Source organism: Lissotriton helveticus, chromosome 3_2 (genome assembly GCF_964261635.1).
Source record: "Lissotriton helveticus chromosome 3_2, aLisHel1.1, whole genome shotgun sequence".
Classification (NCBI taxonomy): domain Eukaryota; kingdom Metazoa; phylum Chordata; class Amphibia; order Caudata; family Salamandridae; genus Lissotriton; species Lissotriton helveticus.
Genome location: NC_136062.1, coordinates 27,994,714 through 28,007,641, shown reverse-complemented (window position 1 = coordinate 28,007,641; position 12,928 = coordinate 27,994,714). Strand labels below are relative to the sequence as shown.

General features: G+C 49.3%; 1 protein-coding gene and 1 long non-coding RNA gene across 2 annotated transcripts in view; one reads left to right on the top strand and one right to left on the bottom strand.

The window, feature by feature from the left end:
* The window catches only part of LOC144826435 (transient receptor potential cation channel subfamily M member 7-like), a 2,236,140-nt gene that overhangs the window by 600,496 nt on the left and 1,622,716 nt on the right, over positions 1 to 12,928 (top strand). Inside the window, exon 12 of the mRNA XM_078684762.1 lies at positions 5,618 to 5,752. Within this exon, the coding sequence (XP_078540888.1) occupies positions 5,618 to 5,752 (135 nt within the window). The remainder of the gene's footprint in view (positions 1 to 5,617; positions 5,753 to 12,928) is intronic.
* Positions 1 to 12,928, bottom strand: part of LOC144826437 (uncharacterized) — an 871,719-nt gene that overhangs the window by 86,263 nt on the left and 772,528 nt on the right. The gene's annotated exons all lie outside the window — the stretch shown is intronic.

Below are 12,928 nucleotides of genomic sequence, written 5' to 3'. Positions count from 1 at the left end.
GTTTGAAAGTGTTCAGTAATCACCATGAACCTAACATGGGAACAGCAGAGCAACCTATGGTAACCAGCAAATGTAAGCCGTGCACACCCCATCTCCCACCTACCCTTCATCCAGGACACTGCTAAGCGTAGAGTCCCAAGACACAACAAAAACACAGCTCTGACCACTCGCAAGCACAAATACTTACAAGCAAGCAGGTTTTAGCTCCCCGCAAGGGGCACGAGGAACTATACGGTGCAAACACAAAACTACACAATTCAGGTTGTGCTCTTAAGCCAGACTATCGAATTGGAGGCTACCACGTCGCAATTGTCAGAACTGGCTGTTGGAGAGGACAACCCAAACTGGATCGTCCTGTTCATTTGATCTGCTGCCAAGTAATCGCCCCACTGGTTTCAAAACAAGGAGTGGCCATCTACTGACCACAAATAAACCAAACTGCGGAGCAAATTTACTCTAAGTACCGCCTGAATGGGGCAATGATCATCAAGCTGATCCGGGACCTAGACCCCCTGATGCAGCACCCAACAAGGAGGACCAATGCCGTGCCCACCCATGTCCAGGTCTTGTGCAGCCTGCACCTACTGGCCTCCGGAAGCTTCCAGGGGATAATCGCTGTTGCAGGGGGGATATCCCAGAGCACCATGTCCCGCTGCCTAAGGAGTTTCCTGGAGGCAATCCTGACCCGGCTACACCGCTACATCTCATTCCCGACCACCCAACAGGACTTGAATGAGACCAAGCTACTTTTCTACAACGTTGCGAAATTCCCACATGTAATCGGATGCATTGACTGTACCCACATCCACATCTGCCCACCAGCACAAACGGAATACATGTACTGCAACCGCAAGTCCTACCACTCCCTCAATATCCAGATGGTGTGCAACGCTAAGACTTACATCACGGACATAGTGGCACAATACCCGGGGAGCACACATGACTTCTTCATATTCCGGCACAGCGGCATTCACACACGAGTGGCCAGGGGAGACTTTGGTGAAGGACACCTACTAGGTAAGTACACATGCCGCCAAATAGTACACTGTGATCATGTAGCTGCGCAGAACAGGCACTCACCCTGTGCTCCTTTCATTCAGGTGACAGCGCCTACGGTCTCCGTGAGTACCTCCTCACCCCTTACCTCAACCCTGCAACACCACAGCAACGGTGTTACAATGCTGCACACATCCGCACTAGGAATTGCATTGAGAGGACATTTGGGCTTTTGAAGAGCCGCTTCCGCATACTGCACAACACTGGTGGGGCCCTCAAATACGAGCCTGAGGACTGCTGCCGCATCGTGGCCGTGTGTGCAATACTCCACAACATTGCTACCAAGCGCAGGATACCTGTTGCAATATCTGGCAGTGAGTCGGAAGGGGACAACCGCCCACCTGCACATGCGCGTCATGCACGCGGGGAAAATCCAGCTGAAGGACAGATGCCGCAACCAAATCACAAATAACTGTTTCTAGTGCACCCACTCCCCTCACCCAACACTTCACTCATGCATGAAAATACAAATAATGACATGAGTCTGATGTACTGGTTCTGAATAAATATTATTGTTGTATTCACAATAATATTGCATTATTTACAACAGATAGATTAGAGGTGTATTGAGTCAAACATCTCCTTTTTATTTTTTTGTTAGGGCATTCTTGTCTCATCAGCATGGCCCTGCATGGTGAGTACAAATTGTCAATGGCACCTCCGGCCCGACGCTCCGAGTCGCCTCTCCACCTCTTCCTCTGCATTTGCCCGTGAGGCAGCAGTGGGCCTGGTCCTGCGGCGGGGAACTGTCACCAGTGGCAACGAAAGGCTGCTGTGGCTAGAGTTTCCCTCACTAGCGTCATCCCCCCCCACCTGCCTGGCCGTGGCCAGTGGCCTGCAGACCCTGCACTGCAGTGGTGACCTGCTCCAGTGCCCTTGCGACATCCTGGCAGCATTGGACCATTTGGATCTGCATGGCCAAAGATCTTCGGGACAGTTGTGATGTGGCGTTCCCGATGATATGGTTAGAGCGCGTGTATGCCGAGAGGCGTGTCAGCAACTGGTGGTGGCGGTGCCGGTTGACGTCCCGCTGTGTCAACATGGCCTCTGTGTTTGCCTCCACTGCAGTGGTCATTCTCTCCATCCTGTCAGACAGTTGGCCCACATTCCTCGCTGTCTTGTGCAGCTGCAGGTGAATGGCTGCAAGATGTTGTGCCTGCTTTTGGTGAATGCGCAGCATGCGGCGCTCTATTGAGAGACCAGGTACACGCACATTCACCCCCCTCCTGCCGGCGCGTGGTGTAGTTTGGCGCCGCTCCCTGACCAGTCCGCTGGACTGTGTTGTCACAGTGTCTGTGCGTCGTGTTGTTGTCCTGGCTGCAGCTGGTGTTGCCAATGCCACTGGCATGGGTGTCACGGTGGGCGGTTGTGGTGCGCCTGTTGTCTCTGAGGTTGCAGGTGGTGCTAATGCTGCTGGTGCTGGTGCTTGTCCTGATGGTCGTGCTTGAGGGGATGGATGGACGTTTCCCTCAGAATCCTCAGGATTCTCATCAATTTGCAGCCCCTCACTGTCAGTGCTGGGATCTTCTGCGCCACCTGTGATGTAAAGTGGACGTAGATTAATGACATGTATCTTGCACATGGAAGATTGCTACATGCATGCAGGCTGGCATTCCCTGACTGGCTGTTGGATTGACTCAAACAGGACATGTCTGGCTGTATGGGGCTGAATGTAATTTGTGGTCAGACTACATGTCCCACAATGCAATAGGGCTTTTCTGGAGTGCATGGCCTGCATGACTGGGGTTTCTAATGGGTAGCTCTGGGGACATGGCCATTGTTAGGGGACAGGGTCACAGTCGCATGGCACTTACCTTGGGATTCTTTGCCGGGTCGGGAGGAGTCCAGACGGGTTACCCCCAAGCATGCCTAAGGTTGCAAGGTGTCCTCAACACGGTCCTCCAATGGGGTGTTGGGTAAGACTGTGGGCTCTCCTCCTCCTGTTGCGACACGCTCACCCAGCCTCTCGGCAATCCTCTCCTTGGCACGCCCTCTGAGGACGTACCACCTCTTCTTAAAGTCGTCAATGGAGCGCTGGGTCACTCCCACAGAATTGACTTTGGCGCCGATGCGCAACCAAATGCGACGTTTGTCCGCCTCTGGCACCCTCCTTAAATCCTTCCCAAAGAGTCGGTTGTGGTCTTTACTGACTCCCTCAATGAGGTATTCGAGCTCTTGTTCCGAAAATTTAATTTTGCGCTTTCTCCCTGTGGAACTGCTCCCTGCTGCTTCCTGTGACATTTCTGCAGTGGGGTGTCTCCTGATTTCAAGCTGGAGGTGGTCTGGAGTGGAGCTCTGGCCAGTGCTGCTTCCAAATCAGGCTCTGTATGCAGTATGAGGGAGGGAACTGCCTGCTTCCTGGTTGTGATGTCATCACTGTGCTCGAAATGCGACTTCCCGTTTTTGCGATCTCGCTATTAGCGAGAACGCAATTTGCGATTTCGGTAATAGCGTGATCGTAATTTCTACATGGAAAATGACTGATTTTGCGATTTTTCTGCGATTTAGGGAAAATCGCAATCGGCATTTGCGGCCGATTGCGATTCACATTTTTTAATCTCAGATTTTCATGAATCCCATTCTGCGATTTCTAAATTGCGACTCGGTATTTCTCGCAATTTAGAATTCGCAGAAAATGAGTTTCATGAATCTGAGTGTGTATCCCTAATAATTGAAAATATTGGTTGTGCAATTACTGCCGCATAGCCTCCGTTTATGTTCTTGTAAACGTGTGGAACTCAGGCCCCCACCTTTATAGTCCAAATTTAGATACAGATATGATTTAGTGTCTGGTCCTTCAAATTCAAGTTGTGGGTGTAGACTCCTTCAAAGAGTTCTCTCCTCTGACCTGTCCTTTGTCAAATGAACAGCCTGCCACACCAAGAGTGGCTGCAATTCTGATTGACCCACATGACAGGCCAAGAGAGTAACCGGGATCAAACCTGACTGTCCTCCTCCACAGAAATATGCCACACAAAGGTTCAAAGGTCTAAACCATCTCCTCTGTCAAGAATCCCTGGTCCTATGTGCCAACATTATCCAACTCACCATATCTTCTACATAATGAGCTCAGACCTCACTGACCAGTAACTCTTCTTGGAATCAAAGAGACCTTTGATTTGTACCCAGGTTCCTCTAGTGTGTGTTTGTTTCCACCCAACCCTAAGGACTATCCGCAATCCTCATCACCTGTATTGGGATTGCAGTCCTCACATTCACTAGCCTTTTCATGCCCTGAGCCTCCAAAATGGAAACCCCAAGCCTCCATGGTATGTACCACACAAAGGCACACATATATTGCAGCATGCACACACAAGTATCACACGTTGTCCAGCGCTACACCTAATCACCATGTAGGCCAAGGGTGAGTTAAGTACACTGCAGCAGAGCTTTACATGAGTGGGGCAATTGGTACAACTCCATGACAAAGGTGAAAAGGCCTGTTGACACTATTGATCACTACTAAACACAAAATAGGAATGCTGTCACCACCAATCTTGTGTCACTTAACTCCAGGTAAGGGCAGTAGCCCTCTACTGCTATGAGGGCAGCGCTTGGTGCGCCCCTTCTGGTCTAACAAGAAAGCATTAGTCATGATGGGCATGCAGGATCCTTGTTCACTCTTTACCAAAAATCAGTACCAGGGATCCAGATATCCATTAGAATGGGGCACTCGGCAGCAGTGCAAGTCCTCAACTTTGCAGGTGACTTTTCTGTCGCAACACTTGCCGAGAGTCAGCATATGATATATTTAACCCATGAGCGACATGCAACACTTAAAATATCTTGAATGATCAGCTGGAACTCACAGTGAGCACTTTGCATTTCAGTTTTATTAAGGGCTGGGGTGTGGGGGAAAAAGCCAACCTGGCATAGTGTGATCCCTGATGAGCAACACCTTTCAGGGTAGGTCTTGAACATTGCCTTCTGTTCTAGGAATATTGTAGGAAATTAGCTTGGAAAAATAAGATGCCTTTTACTTGGCTGGCTCTATAGGCGATGAAGAGTGCTTTGAAGGTATATCGCCTGGCTGTTGGGTTGCAACTAAAATGTATGGAGAGCTGATGATGGTTTTTTAAGGACAAAGAATTAGGCGCGGTCTTGCTACATTGTTTTAGCATCTTTTCCAATTTGGGAAGAGGGATGGCTCTAGCTACAAGTTGTTTTGATAATCTACCCTTTACATAAAAAAATAAGAAAGGCCTTTAGTTTCTGTGGATATCCTACGTGTAATAGTTATTTGTAATGCATTGTTCTTTTAAGTACTTTTTTCAATTTGGGGCTTATTTTTTTTTAAAAAGAGGAAAAAATGAACTTGGTAAATCCAGCTCCAAGTAGGCTGCACTTCGTTGATTTGCATTTCAATGCGAGTTTTGTCCATTCACTGTGCTTTACCTACATGTGTGTGGATCCCGCACAAGTGTGGGTTAGTCTGGTGTTTTTTACATCAGTGAAGGTTCCTTCAGTGCAAAACTTGGACTACAAGTAAGTAATTCACTTTTTAGGGATTTTTATCTGCAGTTATATGCTAGTTATTGACATTTATTTCATTTTTTCATAGGTTGGATCTCTGGAGCAGGCAATGTTAGATGCTCTTGTTATGGATAGAGTTGCCTTTGTGAAACTACTTATTGAGAATGGAGTCAGCATGCATAAGTTTCTTACAATTGCGCGGCTAGAGGAACTATACAATACAGTAGGTGCATTTTTTTTCCTTAAATGTTGTATATGAATATTTCCATTCCCAAATGACAGCCCACTTCCTGATAAACAACCAAAATTGAAGATGGGATTCTCAATGACTATTTGACTATACATGTCATTTTAATAGTAGATTTCTGTTGTTCTGTTTTTCTTCTTTTCAGAACGTTTTACTCAGATTAGTATTGTATAAACGAGGAATATAATAAATTTGTATGCAAAGAATCTCTGAGCTTCAGATTCTTTCGTAAGTGATTTCACCTCCTTTAGGACCTGTTTCTAAAGCTCTTTTACAGCATCTTAAGTGCAGTGCAACTTTTCTAGTTGACAGCACTTTGTGGTCAGGTTAGTAAGATTCAAACTTTCTCTGCGCAGAAACCTTACACAGTGTTCCCTCTTGATCAAGCAACTATAAGGACTCCCCCCCCCCCCCCCCCTCTCAACTTCCCAAAGTGGCATTTTAAGTTCTTTGACTTTACTGATGTCCTTAAAAAATCCATTGTCACTTACGGAAATGTTCTTAAATACTTAGACATTAGAATCCTTAAATACTTAGACATTAGAAACCTTATCTTTACCAGAATAAGACTAAAGACATTAGAGTTCCCAGTTATTTGTTACCCACTTTAAGAATTAGTTTCTCTACGCAAACAGTCCATTTCTGATTGATAGTCTATTTCACAGTATTATGTTATCATCTGTCAGTCCGCCTTTACAAGATTTGATTTGATTTGAATGGAGATTTGTAGTGCGCAACTTTGCCCGAAGGCGTCAAGGCGCAGATGATGGAAAATAGCCAGGTACTTATATAGGGAGTATAAGAGCCTAAGAGTAGGCTTCAGTGAAGAGCAAGGTTTTAAGGCCCTTTCGGAAGAGGACAAGAGATTCTTGGTTCCTGAGTTCCAAGGGGAGCTCGTTCCAAAGTCTAGGGGCGAGGGAGGAAAACGCCTTGCCTCCCCATCTCGCTTTAGCAACTCGAGGGACGGTTGGCAAATTCTGGCTGGCACAGCGCAAGGCCCTACCAGGGGTGTAGGTTGACACTAGGGACCTGATGCCCTCAGCACCAGCACCATGAAGAGCCCGGTAGGTAATGGTTAGGATTTTAAATTTTATCCTGGCATACACGGGGAGCCAGTGAAGATTTTTCCTGATCAGGGTTTCTGAAAAACGTCTGGGGGCATTGACGGCAAACCTCGCTGCAGCGTTCTGGACGATTTGCAGGCGATGGATTAGTTTGTGGCTCATGCCAAGATATAAGGCATTGCAGTAGTCCAGGCACGAGGATAGAAGGGCAACAGAAACAAGTTTCCGGGCGTCAGGGGAGAGGTAGTGGGTAAGCTTTCTTAACACCCTTAGGACCCCGCAGCAGGTTGAGACCGTTCTGTTAACTTGCTTGTCAAAGGCAAGTGAGGTGTCAAATATGACTCCCAGATTACGGGCGGTGGGAGAAGGCTGGGGGCATGTTCCCAGTGTCTGTGGCCACCATTCGGCTGACCAAACCTCCTTGTTTCCACCAAAGACAAGGATCTCAGTCTTTTCCCCGTTTAACCTGAGGAAGTTCGAGGCCATCCAACCTGCCACAGCTTCCATGCAGTTTCTAAAGTTTAGGGCCGTGGTGTCGACGGATTGCGACAGAGAGAAGGGAAGGGAAGCTTAAAGATCATATAACAAGCTGTAGAGCAGCACAGACTTATAAAGATTCAACTTGATATATATATAATCGTGGACTAGTGGGGGGGCGTGGCTAGCCAGCCAAGATTGTGGTCATAGCCCGATAGAGCTCCGGACCCTCCCGGGGGGAAAATCACCCTGTAAACCCTGTCCCTATGGCGGCGACCTTCAAGGGAGAGTGGATGAACTAGTGCTGGAACCCCTGCAAATGCGAGGTGGCTGGACCGACACTTGTATCAGCTCTGGGGCGCCAGAACAGAGCGGGGACTGCGCGACGATCCTTGCTGGTTGAGGCCGGGATCTTTGGTGGGGGCGGAGACTTGCCTGCGGATAGCCGATTTGCACGAGCCGGGATCGGGGGCCTCCCCTGCTGTGGAGCTTCTGCTGCAGACTCACCTTCAGGGATGTGTGGACTAGGCTGTGGGCCGCAGCTGTGTCGTCCGGCGGACTGTGCTGCTCGGCTGGGCGGCGGACTGTTTGATCGCGGTACGCGATCGCAGGAGTGGCGCCGCGGGAGCTTGCTGTGGACCGCTGCAGCGGGAGGTACACCGCGCAGACCGACACTGCAACTAGAGGCCTGCCCTGGCTCCGATTTCCTGTGGATCCCACCGGATTGCGGCTGAGGAAGTGATACGAGCATGGTCACGCTGTGAGCTTTGCTGGGGAGAGCAGGCTAAGGATCAAGGCGACTTGCAGCCTGTATGCCCGTTTGGCTGGGGAGGGGACTGTGCCTGGGCCTACCTGTGGCCTAACCCACGCCTCCTGGACGCTCGGCGGCCCGCTGGCCTATCGGGGACTACGCTGGAAATTTGGTGGTGACTGGCGGGGCCTGTCGGGCCTGGGAGCAGACAGTACCGGAGGGACGTGCTGCACACGAGAGGCCCTGTGGAGCGGGGGCGGTGAGTGATGGGGATCCCTCGGGCCCCCTCCACACCTCCCGTACATTGCACTCTTCTCTTGACGCCTGCCTCGCCTGAGGGTGGCATGGGGGGACCATCTCTACAGGTGTGATCCCGACTGGACCACACTGTTGATTGCGGCCCTAAGGCCCTAGGTGGCAAACTCTTTGCCCTACGGTACACAAAAACTGGGCCACTAATATTACCTGACCCCCACACAGGAGTACGGATTGGTCCACCCTGTGGTCCTCCTTACCAAGGCATCTCCGAGGGGCACTGCAGAACGACAGCCTTGGGTCACGCCATCATTTTGGACGCTGATCCTGCTTTTTTCCGAGCTAAACACTGGGGTTGCCCTGCGGTGAGACTGAGAGCGGCGTTGCGATATGGGCAGACCTTGGGCAAAGACACAGGAGAGGCAGAGCGGCTCTGACTCTTCCCTTACCATGACAGGCACCACGAGTAGGCGCTCCTCACCTGGGGCTACCTCGACCGGACATGAGGAGGAGCAAACGCTGGACAAACTGGACCTCATCCTCAAAGAGATTCGGAACTCCAGGGCAGTGATGGAGCTCCAAATGGGCGCTCTCACTACCGGATTAACATTGCTGAGGGCGGACCATGGCAAGCTGACGGACACGGTTAAGGAACATGGTCAAACTTTAACAGATCTTACCCCCAGAGTAGCGGAACACTCCTCCACGTTACAACAGCTTTGACAACAGGTTACCACGCTTATGGACCGGGTGGAAGATGCAGAGGGAAGAAATCGGCGCAATAATATTTGTGTTATCGGTCTGCCGGAACTCTGCCAAGGGAACAGAGCGCGGACTTCATGGAGCAATGGTTCAGAGACCACGTGGCATCTGAAGGACTCTCCCCATACTTCTGTGTGGAACGGGCGCACAGAATCCCGACGGGACAGCCTAAACCTGGGATGCCGCCCCGCCCATTGATCTTGAAAATCCTTAACTATAGAGATCGGGACACTCTGTTACAGAAAGCTAGGTAAAAGGCGCTCATCCATTACGAGAACCACAGCGTATCCTTATATCCTTATTACACATTGTTGGTACAAAGACAAAGATCCTCATATCAAGTGGTGAAGAAAAAACTGCAAACTGCACAACTCAAGTATGCACTCCTGTATCCTGCACGTTTGAAGATTATACATGACAAGAAAACTCACTTCTTCGAAAGCCCAGCAGATGTTGAAGAATGGCTGGAGGTGATGTGCATAGGCTCTAGCCAGGCTAGTCTTCAGAATGTTTCCAAGCAGGGTTCGGACGGACTCCCGAAGCGTACCTCTCGCCGGTCCCAGAACTCCAACCGGGGCGGTGGGGGTGCTGACCCATCGCTAGAGCAGCAGAGGCGAGATCAGGAGGGAGTGCTTTCCGTGAGGACTTGCACAAAATCTCTACCGACTCGGAGGACTGTACTCTCCACTCAGACTCCGAACATAGTGCAATCTTGTTCCCCACCATCACGCCCAGAGCAGCAGACGACTTGATAGATAGCTGAATGTGGAGATTGAGCCACAGTCGCTTGGGGCCATTGTTGTGATCATTTCCACTATTTCTGATGTTATGTCTACTATTGGGGAGACTATTGTATCCTTTTGATGTGTTGCTTATGATGTAAAATGGCCCACTCACTTGTAATGTATAGTGGGGCTTGATTCCATGATTACACGCCAAGATTGTATATCCGACATACTCAGGTGAGCTGAGGATTTGAGCTAGTGGTCGGAGGGCTCCTTGACACTCTGTCCGGGACTATCTGGGGAACACAGTCAGGGACTTGGGCAAGGACTAGGAACTGGGTAGTAAACTTACACAGGAAGGGGAGTACAGCACTGCCCAGGATCATACAGGGAGTCAGAGGAGAAAAAGGGATCCAAAGGGGAAGCCTCTACAAGTGAACAAGATGGGTAAGATTCAGAAAGGAAGCGCACTCACAAGGCAATTTAGCATTCAGAATAACTACACCCAGGATGAATGTGCAAGACATATATATGAAACAACATTAACAATAAAGGGGGGGTGGGGTAAAGCACTCAGGAGCTCCACACGGGCAGACTGAAGCTCAGTAAGTTTCTTACCCACAATTGCTGTTACAGATACTGACTGCAAATACCCACATGTAGGATATGGATACAAAGGCAGGGTCTGTGGAGCTTATACCTATGGTGATGTTATACATGTAACTCAAAGACAATACTCGCAGTAAACAAGAAACCACCTAGGTAGTCAGCTGTGCCCACGGATCCTGGTGATCAAACAGGAACGCGCAAGGCAGTAACAACAAAGGGGTAGAACTAAACACAAGCACAATAGACAAGGAGCTAGCAAGGAGGAGTGCTTAACAGGAAAGGAAGGAAATGACAGGACACACTTGGCAAAAAGCAGGTAACAAACATACAAGGTAACAGAAGTAAGACAGCAGAATAGAAAGGCAGCAAACTAGAACTGGAACCAAGGAAAGGGGAAGCAAGGCAGGGACTGGAAACGGATATACAGAAGGGGAGGCTACAAGGGTATACTAGAATAGTGCAGGTTAAGTAATCAAGAAAACAAAGTAGCATAGAAGGCAGTGCTGGGGCAGGAACAAGAAGAGAGCTAAGGGGCAGGAGTCAAGGCAGCACTGCAGGCAATACTGGTTCAAGGAAACAGGACATAGCTACAGCTCAGGAAACAAGGAGTCAAGAGAGCACTGCAAGCAGTGCAAATCAGGAACAAGAAATAGCTAAGCCCAGGAACAAAGAATAACTATAGCTCAGGAACTCAGGAAACAAGGTAGCACTGCAAGCAGTACTGGTTCAAGGAAACAGGAAAGAGCTGCAGCTCAGGAAACTAGAAATGCTGGGACTCAGGAGCAGGAACTAAAATTGAGCTAAACCTCAAGAATCAAGGTAGCACTGCAGGCAGTGCTGTTTCAGGGACAAGGGAAACTGCTGCAGCACAGGAACTCTGGAAACAAGGATAGCAAAAGCTCAGGGAGCACTGGAAAGAAGGATCGGTCTCACCGGTAAACAGCTACAATGACCAACCTTGGCCTGAAGGGAGCTGAGGCTTAAAAGAGCTCACAGTAATCACATGCATCAGGTGTGAGCAGGCTAGCAGCAGCCAGCCACAGGTGAGCGGAATTCCTCCACCCATCCTTGGCCTGCAGGGGTGGAGACAAAGAAGTGAGCAGGGAATTCTGGGTAATGGAGTTTCAGGCATGGGTAGGCTGGCTTCAAGTATAAGCAGGATGGCTTTCACAAAACCCGGCATGGATTGGGAATGGATGTCAATTCCCAAATAGTGTCCAAATGGCTGCAAGTCAAGATATGCATGCAGGGGAGTGCCAGGAAGCATATTAGAACACTGGAGAGTCCCACAGTTCAGCCCCCTGGTGGTGGACACGAGAACACAGGGAGCGAATCGTGACACACTCATGGTTCAATATAGGAATGTGTTCATGCTACCGCTCTCACCACAACTACATCTTTACCCCCCCCCGGGCTGGGGTACCGTTGAGCCGTCGGGTTGCAGACCCTTAGAGTACTATGGTCAGGCGTACGACTAGTCACCTCCCTCTTAGCGTATGCACCCTTATTTGTTTTGTATTTCTGATACACCATTCTTGGGCCCAGCGCAGTTTAGGCGGTGTGCCAGGTTTTGTTCCAGTTCTGGGGAAATGGGGGTCCTGGTCAGATCTGCTTGGTTACTTGGCTCGGATGGAAACAACTCGTTACACAAGGGAACATGGCAGGGACTGCTAATGCAATACGGCCATACAGCCTACTCACATGGAACGTGCGTGGACTGGGAGCAATTCAGAAATGGCACCGAATTCATGCATTTCTTCTTAAACGTCAAACACGTATTGAGTTTGTAGGAAGGTGGATATCTGACTATCGTTACCCCCAACTTTTTGCCTAGTGTTTTGCTGTTTTTTTACGTAGTTGGCCTGGGATCCTGCTATTCAGGACCCCAGGCTTCCTGCTCTCTCTGTTAAAATGGACTCCATGTTCCTTAGGTACATATCTAATTGGATACTGGGTCACCTTATCAGTCCCTGTACAGTGTACCTTAGGTACCCAGGGCATAGGTGTACCCAGGGCCTACCAGGGGCTGCAGCATGTATTATGCCACCCCTGGCTGGCCATCCAAACTGACACAACTGCTAAGAGAGCTGGGGCAAGGTGGTGTAATCACCCTTTGCTATAGATATAGTATACCTATATCTAACCCCAAAATGGACACATATACTCCTATCAGTCACTCCTATGGCAGGTCTTATCAATCCTGAAGGCAGAGTGCTTGGAATTATGTGAGATGGTGCTCTGGCATTAGCTGAGCCTGTCTGCAGCTTGCGGAACCAAGTCCTTATAGCTGTTCCATGATAACGCTATACCATATACTCTTAAGTGCAATATAATCCTCGCGGTTATTGCTAACTTTGGTATATCATTATCAAAACATGTCGTGTAAGGTGTCATACGCTTTGGAATACTACCCCCTCACCAGTTCTGGAGACGGGGGTAGCATTCCACCCTTCTAGAGGGATAAGACATGTATGTAACTGTAACCCCGGTTAAAGTTAAGCTCGAGCCT